Here is a 25,540-nt window from a genome sequence, read left to right as displayed (position 1 = left end):
TTTTTTTTTTTGAAAATAATGTGGCTCAAACAAGCCCATAGTATCTTATAAGGCATAATTTTAATAATTAATAAATGAAAGAAAAATTTTAATAATAAAAAAGAAAACGAAAACAAAGAAATGTGTTTGTACAGATGATAGAAGATGTCACATAATACGACTATCATAGTCGTTGACTATAAAAAATATTATTCCTAATAAAAAGGATCGAACATGTAATGAAATTTTTATAGATGGGTTATAGGCGCTACAATTAATATGTGAATAAGTTTTTGATGATTTCATCAATACAATTATTAAAAATGAAAAAAATTAAATTGTTTATATTTCCTTTTAACAATTCCATTTTTTTCCTTTCCTTATAGCTTGTAATTAATTCAAAAAAGTGACCGCGAGAAAGATAATGATCGATGTGATACTTTTGTTTGATTGCCTCGAGTCGAAGCTTCTCATTTATTGATTTTGTCCAGCCTTAGGGAAGATTTTTCATATCTTTGTGAAAAACGACCTCTATATATTTGGCATGGGGATTCAACCTTTATTTATAAAAAGAAAAAAAGGATCATTTTCAATCAATCTAAAATTTTAAATATTTATTTTGGGATATTCTTTTGAATTATTAAAACTAATAATTTGTACAATTGTATGTGATCAAATAATTAAGGGGAGTGGAGTCTTACCTAACTTAATAATTATATCAAAACTATAGTTACAACTATTTCTTGATATTTCAAATAACTTAGTAGAGTTTTCTTCTATCCAATAAAAGAGAAAATATCTAGCCTAGTGTCATATTTGGCTAGGCTTAAATTATCCTCTTCAATAGAAGAGTTTTCTTCTTACTTTAAGGAAAACGTAAAGATTACTATCAAAACACATAACTTATTCATAACTTACTAACTCTAATTTTAAACCGAGAAAACAAATTATATTATTATTATTATTATTATTTTGTCTTTAGCCAACCTGTACTAGCCTATCACGACAAAGATTCAAGAAAAGTTGTATTCCATATGTATCAATCAAAGCATGCAGTATTCAAGTCATCACTATCTCTCTAGAAGTTAAGCCAAAAAAGCTAACCAAAGCTATCTCCAGCTATAGAACACTGTGTAACAAAGATCTTGAATAATTTCTTCTCCATTCCTATAATCTTCTTCAATATTTTCTCTATGTCTGATGACCAAAACAAGTATCCATATCAACCCTACAATTCTTTTCATCATGATCAGAATATGGTATCAGGGTTTTTGGGATCCAACCCTGTTGGATTTGACCCTTCTCATATGAGCTTCACTGATTTCTTTCATGAAACAGTGGATTACAACACTCTATCAAGAGCATTTGACATTTCTTGTTCATCATCTCATGCTGTTAATTATCCTGCAAATGATACTTGTAATTCAAAGAAAAATATCAGCGTTAGAGAGGCAGCAGGAGAGATTAATGAAAATCCATTGACGCCGAATTCAGCTGAGTCATCGTCTTCTTCTGCGGCTGGAGGTGAAGAGGAATCCTCCAAAAGCAAGGAAGATCCGCCGAAAAAAGTGTGTGACGATGGAGATGAAAAGTGTAAAAAAGTGTAGGTTTTTTAGGTTTTTCTTGAATTTTTTGACAATTAGGACAATTAATTACTATCAAGGTGGACTTATTTATCCTTGCAAGTTTTCAATTAACTAATAATTGCACTTATTTGCCAAACAGATAAAAAATAGTAAGATGGTTTTATATATTTTCTACTTAATTTTATGTCCCTCTTTTCATATCTAGAAATTGATACTTATTTGTGTGTGAAATGAAACCCTAATTTTCTCAAGCACTGTCATTTTTTGTCCAGTGTTCGAGAAATTTCGTGCGGATAATATAATTATTGATATGGAATCAAAATTAATTCTAGTTCATGGAATCAATTTTTAAGAACCGATTTGATTAATTAATGCTATTTAATTAATTTTCAGGAACAAACCAATACAGAAAGTGGAGAAAAAGAAAAGAGAACCGCGTTTTGCCTTCAAGACGAAGAGTGAAATTGATAATCTTGAAGATGGTTATAGATGGAGGAAATATGGCCAGAAAGCAGTGAAAAATAGTCCTTTTCCAAGGTTATTATCTGTATTTAATTTCCTGCGCATGATAAATTTTGCACCTGCAGTACAATGTAAAATAATTGATTAGTATCAAATTAACTTATTTTTCAAGTTTGTTGGCTGAAGAATGTCAAAAAAAAAAAAAATTATGTTGAATTAACCTATAGTTTTCATCAAAGAAATAAGAAAAATTAATATAGATCGAGAAGCACGTAATCTGTTTAAATTAACCCGATCTCCTCATTAATTGTTGTAGGAGTTATTATAGATGCACAGCTCAAAAGTGCACTGTGAAGAAAAGAATTGAAAGATCATTTCAAGATCCATCAGTGGTGATCACCACCTATGAGAGCCAGCACAACCACCACAGTCCGGCCATGCTCCGCGGCCGGGCCACCGACATGGTGGCACCTCCGCTGCAGCCCAAAATCCCGAGTTTTCAGCAGGACTATACCTCTTCTCAAATGATACCAACAAGTAACCAAAACCACGCAAATTCCATGTTTTATAATAACCTTAATCCTCAGCAGCACCACCAACTTCCTGAATATAATTTTATGCCTGACATGTTTCCCTCATTTGCTCACAAAGAGGATACATGAATTCTGTCTTTCTCTAAGTTTTTTGTGTGTTTATTGTATCTAAACTTGCACGATGAATTCCTAGATCGATTTAAAGTGTATGGATCAATTCTCTTCTTCTTGCTGTCAAAGAAAAAACTACTCTCAACATTGTATTTACTGGTGAATGTAGAGTACTACGCTAGTTAGTTCCAATTTGGGAAATGAAACTACTTTTAAACCACTCTACTGAAAGCTAAGTTGTTGAGAAGGGATGTAGTTATTTACTTCTAATGATCATGAACAAGGTCTCTAATGTGCAGGCAACATTTATGTTTACATTTCATAAACGGCCGGTAAGGGAACTTGGACACTGTTTTGCTCTGGTACCATGTTGATAATGGACCTTAAAATATGTACATCAGATTTTACATAAGAGATTATATAATGTTTACATGACATTATATCATTTGTCAGTTTTTCATTCAATCTTTTCCCTCCACATCATTTTCTATAATCGCTTATGTACTATTTTTATGTACAATTAGTAGCAAAATTCGTTGATAACTACCTCATTTAAAGCTTAAGCTATTAGTGTAGGGACATTATAGTTACTTAAATTTTGTCTAGAACAGCAATGGATAAGAGGGGATGGAGGTGATTAAGAAAATTGTCAATACTTGGGACCAGATATATCTGTCATATACCAAGATGGGAAGTTCAATTTGAAATCCTTTTTCATTTCAGTTTCTTGCATTAATTGTTCCTTTTTTTTTTTAAGGTTTTCTATTTTTGTTTACTATTCTTTTTCTTGCGGCTTCCCTACTTAGGAGGGTCCTTATAGAAAACACAATGGCAAAGGCGTCACTACCAGAGCAGCCACACCATACTCTCTTGATTGAGAGAAAGTGAGGCGTATACCTTGTAAACATTGTGCGTTGCCAGAGGACATTGTAAATGCTATTTTAGTGTTGGCATTACAAGAAAAGTGACTATTTGTAACATGCATAATGAGTTGTCGTAGGTCTTTAGCAACGTGTACCCATTAATGTACATTGCTAAGATTGAAAGCATGCTGTCATTAATATTTTAGTAAGGTGCAAGTGAGACATGTCTATTGTCATATGGGCTAATACTCTTTCAGCAATTAAGAATTTCCAAATGTCCTCAAGCTCAAGGAGACTCAGTCACTTTCAGCTTACTCCTGCGTTGTTCAAAACAAGAGCTCAAAGCCTCAATTTGTCAAGGTGTTTTAAATTAAAAATTTGTGAAGACCTGCCTAACTTTTTGTGGTTTTCTAAGAACTTTTGCAAGAACAAAATGACATATATTTCAAAGTGCTTTATCCTGGCAACTAAGGAACTTAGACCCACATCATTGTCTCACCAAAGAACTGATTGTCGAGGAACGTGTATCCCAATCACTTCTTCTTAGTCATATTTTCTTGTGGGGAGATCTTAAACTTCTAAAAACTAGAACAATTAGAGAGAAGATTTATTTATTTATTTATTTATTTGAGTTCACATAAGTATATAATTTTTATAAATAAGTAGTACTAACTCTATTTGCTGCTCCACTATCATATTTAACAACTTAACATGATGATTAAAGATGAGGCACATTTATGTATTTAAATTTACTTTTTGTCAAGATTCTTCCTCAATTATCGTCATTTAGCCGTAAAATTTATCATGGACAATTATTTTAGTTTGCATAATTTACGGAGAGATTTGAATCCTGGACATTTGAGTCAAGTCAATATCGATGTTGTGCTTTAAGAGTCCATTCATCTAGTACTTTTATCATGCTTGGTTCAGCCGGCGGGCCGTCATTGTTACACTTGTGGGCATGCATAAGAATGTGTTATGAGGTTTGAGTGATATCCTAAGTTTTCATAAAGAAATAATAATTACAAATTATGCAAATTTTGAAATGAAACATTTGATATAGATCAATAAGTGATTTTTGTCTCCAATCAAAAAAAAATTCATACTATAGAGAAACATGCGTGACAAAATACGAGATGAGGGACCATGCACTCAAGCAAGGTTCAATTCCTTTTCTTTTTTGTTTTACAAATGAAAACAAAAAGACTGGCTTATGTAGCCTGACATTGTTGACAGTATTGGTATCTTTTTTAAAGAGTTTTAGTTAGGTCGAAAGAGCATCAACAATATAATGTGGTCTCAAATGAACTGACATCGATTTGATCCAAGTGCAAAAAAGGAGAAAATTTTAAAGTTGCTAAGCCTCTGTTTAAGTTTGATAGAAATCAGATTTTTATTATATTTTGATAAAATTAATGAAATATGTGATTAAAAAGTTGTGAATTCATTGAAATGTATGATTAAAATTAACTTTGAAAAAAACATTTAAAAATGAGGTCAAATAGGGACTGTGTGTGCTACAAAATGATTTATTATTAGATTATCTTCATAAGATCTTTATTTAGGACAATTTAGCGTTAGAATCTTGTCAAAGATACTGAATGAAAGAGACTGGATACCAAATAAGTAGAAAAGGCATAATCTTAACTGGGTTTAAAGAATTTTTTTTTTTTTTCCGATTTTACCAACTTTAGAATAATCAAAAATCTCTTCTTAATTTACATTTTTTCAATTATTTTCTCATCAAATCTTCTATATACAGAAGAAAATATATGTAAAGCAAGATTAATCGATCAAATTCATGCAATTAGACGGAAAAAATAAGTTGTTGCATGCATTTACATGTTTCAATCACATTGTTAGTTCAGCATTTTACTTTCCTCGAAACTGCATCAAACGTGGTATAAAAAGGGAGATCAATTAATGTCAATGAAATCTAATATAAGGAAAGAATGAATCAATCATTCTATAACTAATCCATGCGCATAATTACATGATATGACCCTAATTCAAAGAACTACTTGTAGAACACAAGAGCTAAGAGCAATGGCACTGAGTTCTGGTTTCGGAATTGTTCTTACATTTTTCTTTCTTTTTCGCGTTTTTGAAGCTAACGATACTGCTTTACCACCAAAGTTCTTCAATGTGTTGGACTATGGTGCTGTTGCAGATGGAAAGACGGATAATTCTGAGGTAAACCTTGGTAACTAATTGTAGAAAGGGGATGAACGGTATTATAAACAAGATTTTATTGTGTTCTAAACAGGCATTTAACGTGACATTTTTGAATTTTCTTGATTAGGCATTTCTCGAAGCATGGAAATATGCGTGTGAATATGATGGAAGAAGTGGGGTTGTAGTCCCTCTTGGGACGTTTATGCTGGGATCTGTCACCTTCCAAGGATTGTGCAAGGGATCTATGGAGTTTTTAATTAAAGGGACTCTTCAGGCCCCGACAGACAGTTCGAAGTTTTTCACTGACACCTGGATTGGTTTTCAATATCTCGACGATTTGACTGTGGAAGGTGGTGGATCGTTGGATGGCCAAGGATCTGCTGCTTGGGGTTTTAATGATTGTGCAGAGAATTCAAAATGTTCACCTCTACCAGCTGTAAGTTTGTCACTAACAATTCTTGTTATTTCATCATTATTTGCATCATTTCACGGAATAAATCATTTGCATTTGCAGACATTGAGGTTCAACTTTGTGAACAATTCAAGAATCCAGAATGTACAATCAATCAATAGCAAAAATGCTCATTTCAACCTTTTCGCCTGCAATAACATGAACATCAGCCATGTTAAAGTAATGGCGCCAGCCAACAGCCCCAACACCGACGGCATCCACATTGGTAGCTCTCAAAAAATCCAGATCTCTCAGTCGACTATTGGAACCGGGGACGATTGCATAGCCATGATTGCTGGCAGTCAAAATATTGACATCTTCGACGTTATTTGTGGGCCCGGACATGGCATCAGTGTTGGAAGCCTTGGAAGAGACCATGAGAATGATTATGTGCAAGGATTAAGCATAAGAAATTGCACATTTACAGGGACTGAAAATGGAGTGAGAATTAAAACATGGTCGCCATCTTTAAACAGTTTAGCTTCTGATATGAGATTTGAGGACATTTTCATGCAAAATGCTAGCAACCCTATTATTATTGATCAAGACTATTGCCCACGTTCTCCTTGCACTCCCGAGGCAAAAACAAATTCCCTTTTCATTATCTTCTCTCTTTTTCAAGGCATGTTCGATATTGAATAGGATCATGCTTTACGAACTTGCTACTTGTTAACGACGTTTATATTTTTTAATATAGGGTCAATCGATATCGGGAGTTCAGATAAAGAATGTGACATTCAAAAACATTTGGGGCACTTCGAGTTCAAAGATTGCAGTGAATTTAGAGTGCAGTAAAAGAGTGCCTTGTCAGAAAATCGAGTTTGTAGACATAAATTTGGTTCACAGTGGACCAGATGGACCTGCAACTTCTCGGTGTGCTAATGTCATTGATTCTTCTTATGCCAAGCAGATGCCGCCTGGTTGTGTATAGGAGTTTAATTTGCTTTCTTTTCAGAACTACGGTATTACCATAGGTTTATGATCCATATATGGCCCAGAAAAGTTGGTCATCATATTGAGAATTTTCTGGATTTTAGCTTGGATTATGCTCCACTGGACCATAATGGATATGATTTGAGTGTTTGTTTGGTAAAACTTCGTTAAAAATTTACTATCTTTTCAATTGGTTACACATTTCATGGGATCCACAACTTCTATTATCTTTTCAACCAAATATTTCAATAACTTTTATCAAAAGCTTTGTCACGTAGTTGTACAATCAAAACCCTCGTAAAATGCAAAATCATATCCATAAAAAGTTTCCTGTCAAAAAGAAATACATCGTTAGAAGGCAGGTTTTTTCTCGTTGAACCATCCTTATTATCATGCCCGAACGTGGCAGCCTAGGATTCTGCTATCGGATTAGCCAAGCTGAAACAAATTCTTCCTCCCTGCAGAACAAATAATACAACAGCCGAAAGTTGGACTAGAAAAAAATTGTTCTGAATAATCAGAGTGATCATAGGCAAGAAGAGATACCTCTTTGGACAAACTTCTCAGCACCTATTGATGACATTTGGCTGACAGGTTAGCTAAATAGAAGAATAATATTATAGGAGAAATTAACCCGGAGAAGATTTACTATAAATGCATCTTATTTCAGTTGATATGGACAAAATTTTCACCACTCTTTGTAGTTTTTCTGACTTGGGCATGAGTCTCTGCTTCATGCTGAAACATCCTTACAAGGTCTTGAAGCTCCAATTTCCTCACCTCAACCTTCTCTTCAGTTTGTGGCTTTTTCAATCCCAGATAGATCAGCCCAGTAGCTATTAGCACAATTCCTAAAAGGAAGAGGGAACTGGAAAATAGAGCAAATGCATACGGGGACCCTTCGGCTCCAGGTATTCCATCCAAATTTGTTCCAAAGAGTCCAGCAATGATGGAAAGAACAAGGCCACAACCTCCAAAAACTCCCAGGTTGTGTTGCACATGGAGGCTCTGATCCTGTTACAAATTTTTGAAGGCGAGGTTGAAACTTGTCGATAAGCATGGACTCCAGAACTCATTGTAGTAATGCAGTAAAAATCATGGATATACAAAAATAATCCACATCGTAAAGGAGTAGAGATATGGGTGTTCATATGCTCATGGCTCAATGGGAGCCGTGGTAGTTACCCTTTATGTCGTGTTGCCACAGGGAACCGATAATTTACTTCAAGAGAAGTTATAACAATTATATTTTGGTGAGGAAAAAATATTACAGGGTAAAATATATACAGCAGGCATAGAATTGAAGGTTGGAGCAGCAATCTATATCCACTCACTTCAAGTGCAAATTCTATATGGAGTTTATGACGTGGACCAAAAACAGTCTTACATTTATCACACTGATCATCAAGCAGCAAGACTTAGCTCTTCATTTCCAGAGAAAACAAGAGTTTTTTTATTTTTTATTTTTAATTACCATCACAGTCCCGCTATGTTTTTAGGCTCCAGTAAGATGTGACATAGGGAATTAGGGAAAATAAATGATTACAATGAAAGGGAGCATATACCTAACCTCCAATTATAGGAATAAAAACTGGAGGTACTACCTCCTGTACAAATGTGAAGAAAGAAACAAACCTAAAGGACTCTTAAAAGTGGGAAGCCCATGTGAGAAAACAAGAGATCTAAAGATTCAATACACAGTTAAAGGGTGATATCGACTTAATAAACTTGTGTCGTGAAGTCTTAACCTCATCCTTGTATATAATATAAGTCCTTATACTGAATACTAATGTAAAAATACAAAACTAAGCTATGACTTCAACAAGGAGAACGAAACTGATAGATATCTAACATGAAAATTCACTTTAACCATATAATCTCCATTGCTATATCTTAGCTGGAAAAACCTTACCTATTAGTTTCACTCAAGCTGATTTTATGCATCAGTCTTGTTTTTCTCACAGTTTAATCCATGCTTGTTTCTGCCTTCCCCATTTTTTTTCTAGATTTTCATCTTGGACGTAAAAAGCCTTCTCATGGAACCTAGCATGAGCTTGGTAAATCTATAATAAATCTCCTAATCTCTGCCTTCAAATCACTAAACTTCTAGGTTCTCAATTCTCGTAAATAACTAATATATTAATCTATCATTTCTAGCATCGACCCTATGCTAATATTCTCATTATGGCATTCTGAGAAAATTCTGATTTGGGCATACGAAGTATTTTGAAACACACAACAGTAACAAGAATGACATTTCACACATGATTCACCCAACTAATACATTACAAATTGGAAGTTTACAAAACTCAACTTGTTAAAGGGTATTATTAGACTTCACATGATATATATTTGGAAATTACAATTTCCAAATATAACTAACAAACAAAAGTCTCTATGGACAGAAATCGCAAAATGACTAATACCCCAACCATAAAAATAAATGGAGACAACAGACAGGACACGTAATGTATAAAAAGGTATAACACTTCATAACGTAATTCCAGGTAGAGTGCTACTCAATGTGAGGTAACCAATTTCATATTTTATTCGACATTATAAAATAATAATAAAATGCTAATGAATTTTTTTCATGCAAATTTTAGTTGAATGATTTCATCATTTTTTATGTAATGATTCTTGGTAGCTAATGGATGTGACTATCATTGTTGGTCATTTAGTTGTAATTTGAGTTAAGTTTGAAGGCTATAATTAAACTAGTTGCTATAGTAGAGCTCTAAAGAAGATTTATAATCTCAAAATATTTCTTATTTCATTTGCATTAAGAATTCTAAATCTTCCAGTCCCACTTCTACAAGTGTCAGTATGTAGAAAATGCAGAAAGACTCGTGGATCTACACAACTACACTAAACATTGACACAAAATCTAAGAGGTATTTGACTCAAAAACAAACTTCCAAAGAATCTGAATTTGAGAAGGTGAAAAGCAATAATTCCAACAGAATCACTTCCATTTTGATAGTTTGCTTTAATAGTTAATAGAGTTAGGTTTTGGTTAAGATGAATGATATTAATTTGTGTAATAGAAGTTTAAAGAAATCTGCAATAACTTTTTATAATCTTTTGGCATGTTCAACATTATAAGTACCCAAGTTATGAAACATGAAGTGTTATAGAATGTTGAATAAGACTCCCCATCTATTAGATAGAGAAGATCACCAAGATTTCGTGATTCGCTGCTGTATGACCGGCATAACATCTACGATTGGATGCAGCTAAGGCATCCTAACAGACCGGTAGACTTTCAAATTGGTCAAGGTTCTCTAGTTTATGGCCGTTGACCCTATTATTTTGAGGTCGAATCTGAGAGGGCTTAGTTGATCCATGATTTACGTTTCATCTTTCGTTTCATTTTCATTTGTTTCGAGAAATCTCGTAATGAAGGACGTGATCTTGCTTCTGAGGGTAATGTAATTATCCGTGAGGCTAGCAAATGGAGATCCACTTCACATCAATAACTCGGCCCCTATCACCTATAGGTAGTTTTAAACAAGTTTTGCTCCCATTGGACCATTTGTATCTATATACATCAGGATCCTGATTCATGGATTTCTCGGTTCGAACAACTGCTTCAAATATAGTATCAGGAAGTAATGCTTGTGGAACCTCAATATCCACGGGCTTATTAGCTAAATGGGAGCGAAACAATCAACCTATTGATATTGGAAGACGGTGTGGATCACTTTAATTGGCATAGTTGCAATTTGTGTACTTTTCTATGACCATCTAATGGAATATGTTTATAAGAGCAAGTAGATTCTAGGTATATTGTAGGTGAAGAGGCAGCAACACCTCCTTCCAAAATTTCAATGACTATATTAGAATGAATATTTGTGTAGCACTTTAGAGTTCAAATGAACTTTACCATCTTGAGCTTGAGAAGCAAATTAAAGGATATTTTTGCAATAATGGCCGTAAAGGGTCTGCTCTAGAGTTAGATGTAATAAAAGTAGGACTCATAACTACAAGGTACACTCCTGATTCATGTGAAACTACCAGTGCATTCATTTTCTGATACCTTTTCCATGTGATCAGTTGAATCATTCTCTAAACAATAGAGGGCAACCATATTGCTAAACAGTTAATCCTTCTCTAAACAATTCAACGAGAAGCTATATATTAGATACTCTAAAACATAATAATACAACTTCTCTTCCTGGCAGCTAAACAAGTGCATTAATCTTCTGCACCATTACGGAAAGGTTATTATGAAAATGACCAAGGATTCAGGAAATTACCTTTTGTTCCATCACCTTTTAAAAATTTGATCTAGACTGTGGAATAAACAACCAAGAAGTAAACCTTTTATACTTATCAATATCATCTATATCTTTCACAAGAAACTGTCTTTTTTACTTTGAGTAGAGAGAAGCTTATGGCACCTGTAAACATGCACGAACAGTACTCTGCATAACATCTTGTATTGTAAACAAGCGACCGCGAACTGCTTCTTGCTCTTGAATCATGGCCCTTGTACTCTTTCTTATTCCTTCAAGCAAACTCCTTGCTGCATTCCCTCTTAGATGTTGCAGAAGTTCAAAAACGATCTCCTCTCTTGCATGTAAAGACCATTTCACTCTTATAACCTGTAAGAAAAAAGGTAAGCATCAAATTGTTTTTACATTGTAGCGTGAGATGTATTCTGTTAAAAAAGAATCATCATGTGATATTGAAAAAAAGCTGTTTAAATAGAAAAATGAAAATAACAAAAACACTAGGGAGATGGTCGAATTCTTTGTCAGAAATAAAGTTCAAAAATACAAAACAACCAAGCTATAAGAAGGGTATTAGCAACACAGAGGCAAATAATTCCAATTTGCAAGAGTTCAATAGAAAGGTTAAAGATTCTTAATGGTAAAAAATATAACCTTTATAGAAGTTTCAGTAGTTATTACTACAATCAATCAGTATGATCAATGCAGAATATAGTTGAAGTTACAAATGATATTGAAATCAGACACTAAATCACGACGAATCTCTTTATTCAATTATTTATTTTGTTTTTGTGCAATACTAGAGGTCAGAAATCAGTTGTTTCTGATGATGAAAATAGCACTTGGTTGCAATTCATGAATATCCCAAATGTTGGAAACCTTAGAAGACGTCAATATCTGATAGTGCATCTCAGTTTCAAGTGGTAATCAATCAGTTATTTTTTGTTTCCTTCTTTTCACAATGTGATCAAACTAGCCAGAACTAAACTTTAGTGACCACCATTCAGTATCAGAATTTCAAAAGCATCAATGTAATGTATGATCGATATTAGTTCTCCGATAATCTTCCAAAGTTTTTTGTCAACAGATTTGTCAAAGTAGATATCTGTTTCTGAAATTAATGGATTCATCCATGACTATCAGAATGGAAAAGGAAAAAGAAGCAATTTAATATAAATCCAAAGAAATGCAGCGTTTCCTCACCCGGAAAATTTACTTTTCAAGCAACCATGAAAATTTACCTGGGTTGATAGACTTCTAATTTCATGGTTCAAAATAATACCAAACAAATGCATGTCCTCATGAGTTCTCCTACAGAAAATCAAGAACAATTTCACAATGATTAATAAGTTGACAAAATTGAGCAGAGTAAAGTAGAAATTTTCTCATTAAAATGGCATAGTCTAGAAAGGGAAAAGTCACCTGTCCATAAACTTCAACTCGATTTCATCTGCCGCCCCAAATATGTATTTACGAAACAACCTGGGAACATTATGTATAGGGTATCTTACTAAACAGATTAAAAAATAAATAAAAATTTACCTATATGGATTTCAAGGATAGATACAGTTCATAAATTGGAGATCCAGCATAAGATTTTCACTTACTGATGCACTGCAGCTAATGCAACTTGACAAAGGAAACTACTTGGAGACAAAGGATAGAATATAACTAAAATACAAGATAAGGCACATAATAATTCAAGGAACGGAGGTAAAAATCCTCTATGAAAGGAGGACTGTAAGCTGCTACTGCTGCTGAAGTAAGGAATTAGAGAAAAGTTCATTAGAAGTAACCAGCGTTCTGTAAATTTTTGAACCAAATCACCACCATCAAACAGAAATCATTTTATCACAGCATGACCCCTAGTTCAAGTATGATCATTCATACTTAGCTCACCCAACTTCAGTTTGATCTGGGTTGTTAACAATTGCTCGGAGTTAAGTTCCACAAACTTTATGAACTATATTGGATAAAGAAAATCTATCTCAACTTTGGGCATTTTATTAGGATCACCATCCTCGAACTTCAGAAGAGCTGATATCACTTCGCTACCTACCTACCTCCCATCCAACATCTCTCTCTCTCTACTTGTAAAAGCATATACATGAAAGCGGCATATATGAATTTCATCGACATTACAAACAATATGATAAATCTGGAGTAGGTACCAAAAGGATTTCTAATGAAATGAAGATCTTCAAGGACCCAGAATTTTTCAGTAGTTAGCCAGTTAACAACTCAAATTATAATGTCTCCATAGAAGAGTTCTACTTCAGTGATACATTCTCTGATGCTCTGACTTTTCAAAATAGTCAGAGTACCGTGTCGGACACAACATAACTTGGATATGGGTATACAATTTTGTGTCGGATCCTCCAAGTTTCAATCAGACACTTTGTTGTTTTTGCTTCTTCTGCTTTTCTCCTTTCCCTTTTCTGCTCTCTATGCACCTAGCGTCTCCATCGAGAGGGTGGAGAAAGGTAGTGGCACTAAGTTTTCCCTTTCTTCTTCTTTCTTCTATTTCCATTTCCATTTTCTTTTTTTCCTTCTTTCCTTCTTTGTATCGGTAGTTAAGGATTTTGTTTGTATGAAATGAAAATGGGTTTCATGTAGTGCTATTTAGTTCTCCACTAAGTCCAAATTGCAATCAAGTCCATTATTTGCTATTTTATATAACATTTAGTAATGTTCATAATTGAAACTAAACCCTAAAATTTTATTTTATTCGTCTTAACTCTTTATTCAATATCTATTTCCTTCTTTGTCAATAATTGATTTTAGATTATTCAAAATGATATTTTGGATTAATAAAAAAATTGAAGTTTGGAAAATGTACCCACGTACCAGTGTCCGAAATTTGGACTCTTTTTAGTCATGATACAGTATTCTACATTTTAGAAAATAAAAGATCGGATACTTAGATACGTACCCTTACCCAATACCCCCCGTACCCAATACCAGTACCCGAGTCAGAGCGTCATAGAATAATTCTCAAGAAAGCTCATCATAAACTCATAGAAAGATGTCTTCCCCAACATAAGCATGAAATAAACAGGTATATGTAAAAATATTCTGACCAATGCCACACAACGTTCGCTTGTCAGTAAATATGCTTTCAATGATGTCACCAATGAAAGAATATTAGACGGCATAACTTCTTAAATATGAAGAATAATTTAGAAGAAAGTTTTTTTTTTCCTTTCTGAGGATATAGGTAGTTTGATTTTGAGCAATTTTAAACTACCGACAACAAACTAAGCCTCATTCCCACTAAAGATTGGAATCCTTAAGCTAAATGAAAATTTCTTGTTTATTTGATGATTTAGAGATGCTCTATCTTAGGTCCAGCATGAACAGACCATCATAATTAGTTATAAAAAGCAAAAACAAATTTTGAGCACTTTTAAACTACTGACAACAAACTAAGCCTCATTCCCCCTAAACATGGGAATCCTTAAGCTAAATGAAAATTTCTTGTTGATTTGATGATTTAGAGATGCTCTATCTTAGGTCCAGCATGAACAGACCATCATAATTAGTTATAAAAAGCAAAAACAAATTTTGAGCACTTTTAAACTACTGACAACAAACTAAGCCTCATTCCCCCTAAACATGGGAATCCTTAAGCTAAATGAAAATTTCTTGTTGATTTGATGATTTAGAGATGCTCTATCTTAGGTCCAGCATGAACAGACCATCATAATTAGTTAAAACAAGCAAAAACAATATAGAAAATTTCTCACCTGTCATCCCAGCGCGCAAGGCGACAAGCTAGAAGGGCTATAACCTCATGACTTGTCCGTGGAAGATTACTACCTCCAGCAGCAAGCAGTTCCTGATTCAAACAGTCCACTAAATTACTTCATCAAATATAGAAAATTTAAATATTTAACTAATTGGTTTCCCTAAAAAAAGAAGAAGAAGAAGAAGCGACATTGTGGCTACACTTTGTAGTTAATAATTGACAAACCTGGACTTCTGAGACACCTAATACATTAATGTTTGATGACGACCCTTTAGTATGCAATGCTGTCAACAAAAAGTTTTGTGCTTGCCAAGATCGTATAACGACAGGGATATCATCTTCAACATCAGGGTCACCCACTGACTGACCTAATAGCTCAAACAATAGTCCTCCAGCAACCCTCACAGGAACCTGTTCACAAATGCAATTCTCTTCTAACAGGCATCTACTTGTTGAAAACAAATGGACGTAAATGTGTTCTTCTATTTTTCCAGGAAATCTGGTCAAGGCAAAGTACTTGTTCTAAGGATTATAGTCAGCAGACAAGTGGAAGGTGCATATTTTGGTATTCACCATGATCAACATAATAACATCTTCGTTCAATGACCAAAATAAATTTCCCCTAGATCATACAAGCGCAGGACTGTACAAGGAGATCGAAAATGTAACATCCTCTATATAAACCCCCCACCTCACTCCACAATAGAAACAAATAAAGAGATGATAAATTCTGCTAGATCTACTTTGCTCCCTACACACTTTATCCTGTTTATTTACCTATTAAGTTATTTTTGTAAGTTATTCAGTATCATTCATGAGCTTTGGACTTTCCATTACTACTACTATTCTCCTGTCTTCAATAACATAAATATTCTCATCTTTTTTCCTTTCATCTCAAAAAACTCTGTGACGTGGGGAATCTTCCTAAGCTCTCCTCTAGCAAGAATCTAATATATCTAATGTGACAACTACTTTTAAGTACATAAATACAGGAGATTGTCAGGTAACATTTGAGGTTAAGGGATGCAGACACCAATTTGTAGACATAACCCTGCCTATTTCAATCGATATATGAATTATTTTAATAAATATTTTCAAAAATGGAGTTTGAAGAATTCAAAACACCAATGAACTGAAATATGATCTCTGTGATACTCACTCAAGTAAGTGTACAGCGTAGCATACATGCCCAGAAAACTTTTAATATGGTCAAAATGAATCTTAGTTATTAAATGCCCTCAATCACATCAAGCTTTCTGATTTTTACAGATCGCTTGTCAAGGTTTCCACATGAGCTGTTTTAAACCATCACCGTTTCCCCACTACTACAATACATTGTCGAACAAGAATAACCAACATACCAATGTTCACTATCCGACTTAATTCTCAGAGGACAACCCATTTTTCCATGCTGCCATTCAGTCCATAGCACTTTCTAGTTTACAGTATAACTTAGTAAAAGCTTGTATCTTGTTACTATCTTTCAAAACCCTAATACTCTGCCACCCCTTCCTAACTTCCATCGCTCTCCTCTTCAAAAATGAGAAAAGGGGAATATTTTCAAACAAACAATACTGCATGTGAAAAGAAAGTTCTGAATCCTCTTCCCATGGTGACGACATCACAGTTCTATATAAGTAAAATACATAATAAAAAATCTCCAGGTTAAAGTTGAATAGTAGCCGCAAACACATTATAATGAGTACCTCATATAAGAGGTGCTTCATACGCTCACTGATCAGCTTACTTTCATCTCTTAAGGCTATGCTTATTGCAGGGTGTAACCACTGAGCATTGCTCAGCCATGTATTGATAAATGGATGACTTGCATCCACATGACACCACCAAGTTGGTCCTGTGGGGCGTTCCCAATATGGAGCTGCAATATCTGCAACAGTCATGTCATCTTCCTCATCTGTGAATTCAAAATGTTGCAAGTCCCAAACAGCATTGACCTGAACCTTCTGAAGTAGGTCAGAAATTCTGGCCCAGCCTATAGGCATCCAGCAATTGCCAGGAGATCTTTCCGGAGGATGAAAGCAGCCTAAATGGTAGTTCTGATTATAAAAATGGCCATTCAAATTGTCACTGTCCGTGGCTCCTGACTCTATGAGAGACGGTTCTTCGAAATTGCTTTCGCTGAAGTATTGGGGTAAACTATCAGTTGTTTTGCATTTAGATATGGTCTTCTTTCTTGTCGTAACAATCTTTGGTTGTGAAGACTGTATATCTAACTTAGACCTTGAACTATAGGTATTCATATGGCCTCGGATAAATTCAAAAGCACAAATTAGCCCATCTGTCCATAACTCGCCACCCAGCATGACATCTCTGGAAAATTGATGTTCTTTATTCTCTTCTTTCTTCATATCATTGCTCCTTTATCAGGGATAATTCTCGGTTGCAAAGCTCGTTGCTCTTCCTTTTAACAGTAAGGAGCAAGAAAGTTTACCTGAAATCCCCAAGGCATTAACTTCAATGAAGCTGGAAACAAGGAATTAAAAAGGGTAAGTTACACACCTCCAAATCTATTAAGATCTATAACAACCAAATATACTTCTTCATCTTCATCTTTTTCTTTTCTTTTTTTCCAGGGGAGGGGGTTGGTGAAGTAAATTCTTAGATACATTCTACAGTGCTAAATGTATAATTAGGAACACATAATCTAACTGTCCCAATTTTTTCTGATTGAAGTAAAAGTGAAGGGCCATGAAGTTTCCAAAAAAATGTGAAGAAACTCAGTTGCAGAAGGTACTACAAACTTTTTTTTTCCGTTTTTTCCTACATCCAGAATGGAGAGATAAGTGATTCTCAGGCTTAATGCCCAAGTTGCACAAAAAGCATCTGGCTCCCAATTAAACTCAGAATGTAATAAGAGGAAGAAAAACATAGTTGTGCAAATTTAGTCCTTCTTTCCCTTACACTTCACCATCTACAGCACAAAATTGCAAACTTCAGCCTCGAATAGACTTGCTAAGCATTGGATCAAAAGAAAACAGAATGTTTTGTCTTCAAATATTTATATTACGTATCAGGTCTTAGGCACCCGCCTCCTACATTAAGTATTTACTTTTAGGACGTGTTGATCATATTGAAATCACAGACAAATGTTCAATTTAAGGCTCTTCTTTAAGCGCAATCTGGTCTCTCAACTTATATACAGCTCCATATTACGGATATTGATCGAGTAAGTCATTTTCACTAATATACTCTTTTCCTCTGTGAATAGAACATAGAATTTACCTATCTTGCAGCCTTCTGTCGATTTGGGATAGAAAATCATATTGCTTTCCACCATAGAAATATTTTACGCTAGAAAGCTGTTTTGCATTTGAGAATCTCATTGATAATTATCTGTATATAAATACGACTGTCATTGGCCACCCACAAACCAAATACAATGGGTATTGCCATATACAAGAATATACAATTTTCTTTATAACGTTGAGGAAATCACCCAGTTGAAGAACCCGCTCTTGTGGGATGGAGCATCCCTCCCTAATATCCAAATCCACCATACCGGCAACATCGCAGGCGCCTAGTGGACCCAACAAAATCGGCCTCACGCCACAAAACGAGCCACAATCGCAGGCGACGGCCCTGGGTGTAAACCCTCGCCCGATCTGCTGTTTTGGCCGACGACCCAGCCTCCTCTGAAGCAGGCAACGGCGACTTGGGTGGTTGGCGAGTGGTCACAGGCAGAAATCGGCCGGGGATTCGAGCCCAGATGGCTCAAGATCCTGCCAGAATTCCGACCGACGCGCCTGACAAGAGACTTGGTCAGGGCATTCCGACCACGGGGGACGCGCCGATCTGGGCACGCGCTTGGCGCCACGCGCCGCCGCTGGTGAGAGCTCAGATCGTGCAGAATTCGTTGGAGATAAATAACCATCCTGTTTCTTCGTATGATGCTTCGGTTGCACGAAATTTAGGGAGACAGAGAGTTCCTAATGGCATGTTGGTCTTCTGCTCCAGTTTCAAAATTGAGGCAAAACAATTTGTTGTGTCTGTCACTGATTCAGGCATGGCTAAGATATCAGAATGGGGAGCTAAGATCTCCAGTGCTATTCTCATGGGAAGATTTGGAGCTATGTGGATGGTTAATATGATGGGTAAGTTAAGGACGGCGAGTGTGTCGGAGGATTTTGTAGCGAAATTTAATGAGACCCCTCGAGCGTTTTTGGCACAACGATGTACTAACAATCGTGGAAGATATCTCATAATAGCGCAGTATGGGGAGCGACGGCGACAGGGTGTAGTGATGGTACCTGAAGGGCGTAATGGAAAGGGATGGGCAGCGATCTCTCGCGTGTTTCAAGCAGTTATAGAATCATTTGTTGTCGAAGATAAGGCTAAGCATCGAGTAGTGGAAGATCAAAGCCTGCAAGGGATGACCTATGCTGCAGTTACGGCACGGGCCTCTCAGAATGCTGATCAATGGGTACGGACGCAGAAGGATAAATCGGTAAATGAGAAGAGCGGTCCACAAATCTGGGGACCAAACAAGGATGGCCATTTAACGGCACATAAGGACAGCAATAAGACTACTGAAGGAACGCATGATATTTCTGCAAACTATGCTGACATAAGGGCACATATAAAGGTACTGAAAGGGGAATTGGATGAACTAATGAGGTTATTGGATAGCGGGAAGATAATGGGTTATAAGCAGAAGTATTGTCATGCGTGTGGAGTGGGCCTAGATGACTATACAGCAAACGGAAATGTAGTAGCTAATGAGGTGTCTAAGGAGTTGAAATCGAAGAGGGCTAACACTACAGAGGTGATGGTTGAGCCAAGTGGCGAGGCCCAAGTACAAAGTAGAGGGGCAGAGGTGGAAGTAAGGGACAAGGAAGGGGAACTGCGTTTGATGAATTTGGAGTCGGAGAGACCGGATGTGGCAATTGAGAAACAACAAGGGGCAACAGGTTTGGCAAAGATGATCACGAATATTTACTGTAGGAGATACTCTAAGTCTATAAATGAGGAAGAATTAGGGAATGATAAAGCTCTAGTTGTGTGGGTGGAGGGCGTCAAAAAGGAGGATATAAATAGGGATGTAGGTCGGGTAGAAGAAGAGGACTTACAATATGATCAACTTTCCTCTGGGGAGATAGTGGAAATGAGTGAGCTTGACTTTAGACCACCACCATCGAGTTGAGCTCTTCAAAAAATTTTGGACTTCAGCAAAATGGTGGGGATGTCCTGTGATGGGTATGAACATAAGCTCTTGCGACTATTTGAGGAGTTGGAGGCGAGTAAGGGACAAGGGATGGATACACCAGGAGGTAAGACAAGAAGAAAGGGTGACCGTGAACTTAAAAGGCTTGAATGCTCGGTTAATTATGACAGAAGGAGTGGTGAGTCAAGAAAAGGATTGATGGGGAGGGATGAAAGTGTGTCAAGATGATCCCAAAAATTGTTTGCTGGAATGTGAGGGGGCTCAATGAAGCTGGTAAAAGGTTAGGTGTTGGAAATCTCTTAAGGGATTGGAAGGCTGACATTGTTTGCTTACAGGAGACAAAGTTGGAGACCGTTTCGAGGGCTGTTGTTAGTAGCTTATGGGGGGGACAACATATTGGGTATCAATTTGTGGGATCAGTGGGGGCTTTAGGAAGGGTGCTTATTATGTGGGATACTAGAGTCTTTCAGTTGGAGGAGATTAGTGAAGGGCTTTTTTCCCTATCCCTTTCATTTACAAATATTGGGGATCGATTTCGTTGGATGTTCATAGGAGTTTATGGGCCTAATGTTGATGAAAGTAGAGGCGGATTGTGGGATGAATTGGCAGGTATGATGGCTTGGTGGAACCTCCCAACGTGCATAGGGGGCAACTTTAATGTGGACCGCTTTCCTACTGAAAGGTCTAGCAGCGGGAGACTAACAGGGACTATGGAGGACTTTGAAGATTTTATCAGGGAGAATATGTTGGTGGATATGCCTTTGATGGGGGGAGATTTTACTTGGTCATCTAATCGAGAGCTACCTGTTCATTCTAGAATAGATCGGTTCTTGATTAGTGTGGAGTGGGAGGCTAAGTACCCGGATGTTGCTCAGAGGAGACTAGGGAGGGTATACTCAGATCATTTCCCAATTTCATTATCTGGGGATGTGGGATATAGCGGGAGAAGGCCTTTTAGGTTTGAAAAAATGTGGCTTAAAGTGGATGGTTTTGGGGAGCGAGTACGGACTTGGTGGGCCTCTTACAAGTTCAGGGGGTCCCCCAGTTATGTGTTGGACCAAAAATTAAAGGCTTTAAAAGGAGACCTCAAAAGGTGGAATGAGAAGGAGGTGGGGGATGTTAACTGGCGTAAAAATCAATGCACCTTAGAAATAGAGAAATTGGATAGGAAGGAGGAATGTCGAGGATTGGGAGGGGACGAGAGGGAGCGACATCAAGAATTAAGGGGTGACCTAGAGAGGTTGGTGGAGATGGAGGAGATTTCTTGGCGCCAGAAATCTAGGGTTAAGTGGTTGAGAGAGGGAGATAAGTGTACACAGTTTTTCCATAGGGTGGCCAATTCCAACAGGCGCAATAATTGTATCTCTATGCTGGAGGTGGATGAGGTAACTTTTGAGGACCTACAGGATATTGGTACCCAAATGGTGAGTTTCTACCAAAACCTTTATAAGGAGCAGTTTGATCGGAAGCCAGAGCTTGAGGGGCTAGAGTTTTCCACTATTTCTGAGGAGGATGTCAGTTGGTTAGAAAGACTATTTGGGGAGGACGAGATTAGGGAGGTGGTGTTCAGTATGAATGATGACAGGGCCCCAGGACCGGACGGATTCTCCTTCGCATTCTACAAGGCTTGTTGGGAGGTGATACGTTCGGACATTGTGGATGTTTTTGCTTACTTTTTCCAGTGTGTCGAAGCTCTAATACCACATTTATTGTGCTGATCCCAAAAAAATAAGAGCGACAGACATTAAGGACTTTCGACCTATCAGTCTAGTAAGTGGGGTGTATAAGATTATTGCAAAGGTTTTGACTACTAGATTAAAGGAGGTGCTGGAAAAAGTGGTGTCTAAATATCAGAATGCTTTTGTCAAAGGACGACAGATCTTGGACTCCGTTCTCATAGAAAATGAATGTATTGATTCAAGACTACGTCAAGGGGTTCCAGGGATGCTATGTAAACTTGATATTCAAAAGGCCTATGGTCACGTGAACTGGGGTTTCCTGTTGTATATGCTCAAACGATGTGGTTTCGGAGCCAAGTAGTGCCAGTGGATTCAATTTTGTATTTCTACTGTCTCTTTTTCTGTTCTGGTAAACGGCACTCCTGAAGGCCATTTCCGAAGTAGTAGGGGATTGCGATAAGGGGATCCTTTGTCTCCATTACTGTTTGTTATTGTAATGGAGGCATTCAGTAAAATGGTTGAAAAGGCTGTGGGGGAAAGTTTGTTAAAGGGCTTTAGGATTGGTCAACTGCAAATAGCTCATTTGCAGATGATACTCTGATCTTTTGTGATGCTGACGTTAAGCACTTTAGGAATTTGCGTCGTTTGCTTCTATGCTTCGAAGCCGTATCTGGAATGAAGATAAATTTGGGAAAATCTGAGGTCATCACTGTTGGAGAGGTCGATAATGTGGAAAGGTTGGCTGCTACATTGGGCTATAGGGTTGCACAATTGCGTATGACATATCTTAGGCTCCCATTAGGAGCAAGGTTCAAAAGTAAAAACATTTGGGACAGTATAGTGGAAAGGGTGGAGAGGAGATTAGCGGGTTGGAAGCGTATGTACCTTTCAAAGGGAGGTCGTCTTACTCTTATCAAGTTTACTCTCTCGAATCTCCCCACTTATTTCTTGTCTTTATTTCTCATTCCTGTTACAGTGGCTAAGAGACTAGAGAGGATCCAAAGGGAGTTTCTTTGGGGAGGGTTAGGAGAGGAGAGGAAATTTCATTTAGTAAATTGGGGTGCAGTTTGTTCTCCCTTAAGGGTTGGGGAACTCGGATTGAGAAGCCTTGTATTGTTTAATAAGGCCTTGTTGGGTAAGTGGTTATGGCGGTTTGGGGTGGAGAGGGAGAGTTTCTAGAGAGAAATTATAGAAGAGAAATATGGCATGATGGATGGTGGATGGTGTTTAGTTGAGAGTCATGGTACCTACGGGGTGAGTTTATGGCGGTTTATTCGACGAGGGTGGAGTGACTTTCGGAATAGAGTGACCTTCGATGTGGGGAATGGCAACACTATCAGCTTTTGGGATGACTGTTGGTGTACTGATCAACCGTTAAGGAAGCGATTTCCTTCTTTGTATCGTATTGCCGTGATACCATCTGCTATGGTGAATGATGTATTAACAACACATAACGGGAGCATCAGTTGGAACATTGTTTTTGGAAAGGGACTACAAGATTGGGAAGTGGATGATTACACAGTGCTATTGACCTCTTTGCATGACGTGCATATCAGGGTTGGAGAGTGTGACCGCATCAGGTGGATGCCGACAAGGGATGACATTTTCTCAGTTAGCACTTATTTTAAATCCTTCTTGGGATCTGCGGAGAATTTATTTCCTTGGAAGATGGTATGGAAGTGTAAACTGCCTCCAAGGGTGGCATTTTTACTATGGATGGTAGTGAGAAGACAAGTTTTAACGGTGGACAATCTTTGATTGAGGGGGTTTTATATTATAAATTGGTGTCATATGTGCAGAAAGGATGGGGAAACGGTTGACCATTTGTTCCTGCATTGTGATGGCGCCCGTTTGCTATGGAATGATATTTTGGCTTCTCAACATATGGATTGGGTGACGCCACGGCATATGGAAGATTTGTTGAAGGCTTGGAGGAGAAAGTTTCGTGACAAGGACAGTAAACTCGTTTGGGATCTTATTCCAGGCTGCATTGTTTCGTGCGTGTGGAGAGAAAGAAATGGGCGCTGTTTTGATGATTAGATGCAGACTTTAGAACAGTTTAGAGAATTATTTTATTTGACATTGTATAATTGGTTTAGTGCTGTAGCTTCTAGTCACATAAATGGGCTGCCTAACTTCATGACATTTATTTCTTGTTTAAGTGTATAATACACTTCCTGTGTATTATCTTTTAATTAATAAAACACTTGATTATTTATCAAAAAAAAAGTCATTTTCACTAGCATCATTTATGTTTGTAGTCATACACATATGTTGTTAGGGGGAAAAGGTATTCAAGATCATTTGCAGCATGTTACAAAACAGAGTATATTTCTTATAAGCAATTTGCCAAAAAAAATAACTTACCAGAACCTGGGGTTCATATGCGGGTCGTCATCTAATATTCTGCTTAATCAAGTTCCATTTGAATCCTTTAAACTATCCTATTTCTTAGGAGTTTAGGTAGACCTCTTCATCTTGGTGTACCATCAAAACTCGTTCTAACTATCTTCCTAGCTGCTGCATCCAGCGACCATCTTTGAATTTATCCTAACCATTTCAATCTAGTCTTGGCAAAATTTCTTCAATGAATGCTATCTTAACTACTCACATACGTGCTCATCTCTTATTCTACCTCTTATAGATTTATCCTGATCCATCATAATTTTTCATTTCATAAATACTCAAATACTTTTCATTTTTGTGGATGGTGTCAGTGTCATTAAAGATACAGTAGCTGATTTGATTATAATTCTATATAGAATTCTCAGTTCAATCTTACAAGACACCGTCAATCACACAAAACCATAGATGTGCTCTTCCACTTGACCCAATCAAACTTTCCTTAATTCTCCAAGTAACACCATCTTCAATTCTTAAAACAAAGCATAAAAGACAATGCAACTCTACAAAAAAAAAATCAGTATCATTGACAAAATCAGAGTAATCTGTCTTCAAAATATCCAAAGCTTGTCGATTTCTGTCACTGAACAGAAGAGAACAGTAACCGTGCTGAGTATGCAAAATAACATTAATTCCAACAGAAGACAGAGCCCAAAATGTTAGGAATCCACACAGTATCTAGATATCACTTTTGATCATCTTTCATACATGTTAACATGGAGGTTCCCAATATATACTAGACAACAAAAATCAGGAATCCGGGATTAACATATACTGATGAATCGATATTATGATAAATCTGAACTTAGAATTCATCAAAGAAAATAATTTGGAAAGCAATTAGCCTGCCCACCCCCATAAAAAAGACCAATACATGCCTCTGCCAGTATGTGAAGAGAGATACATAAAATGGTTAAAAACATCGAAAAATAAATTCGGATGTTCTTGATACATCTTTCTTATACTATCCAAAATCCCAGTATTTTCTCTCTCTTTAATTTGCCTTTGGGTGGGTGGGGTCAAGAGGGGAGGGGGTTGCTGATAAAGCCCGGAACTTACCAGAATCAGAAAGAAGTTGTAGTGGCCTAAAAGGGGTCCCGTAACTTGAAATCCAGAAAGTGATCAGACGGGATAATTGGGTTTTAGATATCTCACAAGCAAATTGTGTCATTGTAGATGCTGATGTGAGAGGGGATATGG

At 36.7% G+C, this 25,540-nt stretch overlaps 4 protein-coding genes across 12 annotated transcripts; 3 read left to right on the top strand and 1 right to left on the bottom strand.

The window, feature by feature from the left end:
- Positions 1-1,036: 1,036 nt before the first annotated feature.
- LOC111372078 (probable WRKY transcription factor 28) lies at positions 1,037-3,116 on the top strand. Of its 2 annotated transcripts, none has more exons than XM_022994249.1 (3): positions 1,037-1,582; positions 1,959-2,102; positions 2,356-3,116. In XM_022994249.1, exons 1-3 carry the CDS (start codon positions 1,173-1,175, stop codon positions 2,687-2,689), a joined length of 888 nt encoding a protein of 295 aa, XP_022850017.1. In that variant the 5' UTR covers positions 1,037-1,172; the 3' UTR covers positions 2,690-3,116. The 2 variants fall into 2 exon arrangements, with proteins under 2 accessions (XP_022850017.1, XP_022850016.1); XM_022994248.1 differs by having other exon boundaries at positions 1,039-1,582; positions 2,344-3,116.
- Positions 3,117-5,532: 2,416 nt separating this feature from the next.
- On the top strand, positions 5,533-7,091 carry LOC111372447 (exopolygalacturonase-like). The gene is made up of 4 exons (XM_022994804.1): positions 5,533-5,727; positions 5,837-6,145; positions 6,224-6,739; positions 6,858-7,091. The coding sequence occupies exons 1-4, from the start codon at positions 5,533-5,535 to the stop codon at positions 7,089-7,091; spliced, it is 1,254 nt and encodes a 417-aa protein (XP_022850572.1).
- Positions 7,092-7,294: 203 nt separating this feature from the next.
- LOC111372077 lies at positions 7,295-25,520 on the bottom strand. 8 transcript variants are annotated; one of them, XM_022994241.1, is made up of 10 exons: positions 25,400-25,520; positions 16,783-17,560; positions 15,302-15,487; positions 15,075-15,166; positions 12,751-12,810; positions 12,570-12,639; positions 11,497-11,700; positions 7,786-8,107; positions 7,640-7,692; positions 7,295-7,551 (listed from the first exon to the last, which is right to left on the bottom strand). In XM_022994241.1, exons 2-9 carry the CDS (start codon positions 17,443-17,445, stop codon positions 7,664-7,666), a joined length of 1,626 nt encoding a protein of 541 aa, XP_022850009.1. In that variant the 5' UTR covers positions 17,446-17,560; positions 25,400-25,520; the 3' UTR covers positions 7,295-7,551; positions 7,640-7,663. The 8 variants fall into 8 exon arrangements, 7 of the variants coding, with proteins under 7 accessions (XP_022850009.1, XP_022850008.1, XP_022850014.1 ...); XM_022994240.1 differs by having other exon boundaries at positions 16,783-17,528; XM_022994246.1 differs by having other exon boundaries at positions 7,640-7,680; positions 16,783-17,528.
- Positions 20,483-22,298, top strand: LOC111372446. Its single transcript, XM_022994803.1, has 2 exons — positions 20,483-21,969; positions 22,073-22,298. Exons 1-2 carry the CDS (start codon positions 20,483-20,485, stop codon positions 22,296-22,298), a joined length of 1,713 nt encoding a protein of 570 aa, XP_022850571.1.
- Positions 25,521-25,540: the final 20 nt, after the last annotated feature.

The sequence above is a fragment of the Olea europaea genome, chromosome 23 (genome assembly GCF_002742605.1).
Source record: "Olea europaea var. sylvestris chromosome 23, O_europaea_v1, whole genome shotgun sequence".
Lineage (NCBI taxonomy): Eukaryota > Viridiplantae > Streptophyta > Magnoliopsida > Lamiales > Oleaceae > Olea > Olea europaea.
This window is presented reverse-complemented; position numbering and strand designations above follow the sequence as displayed.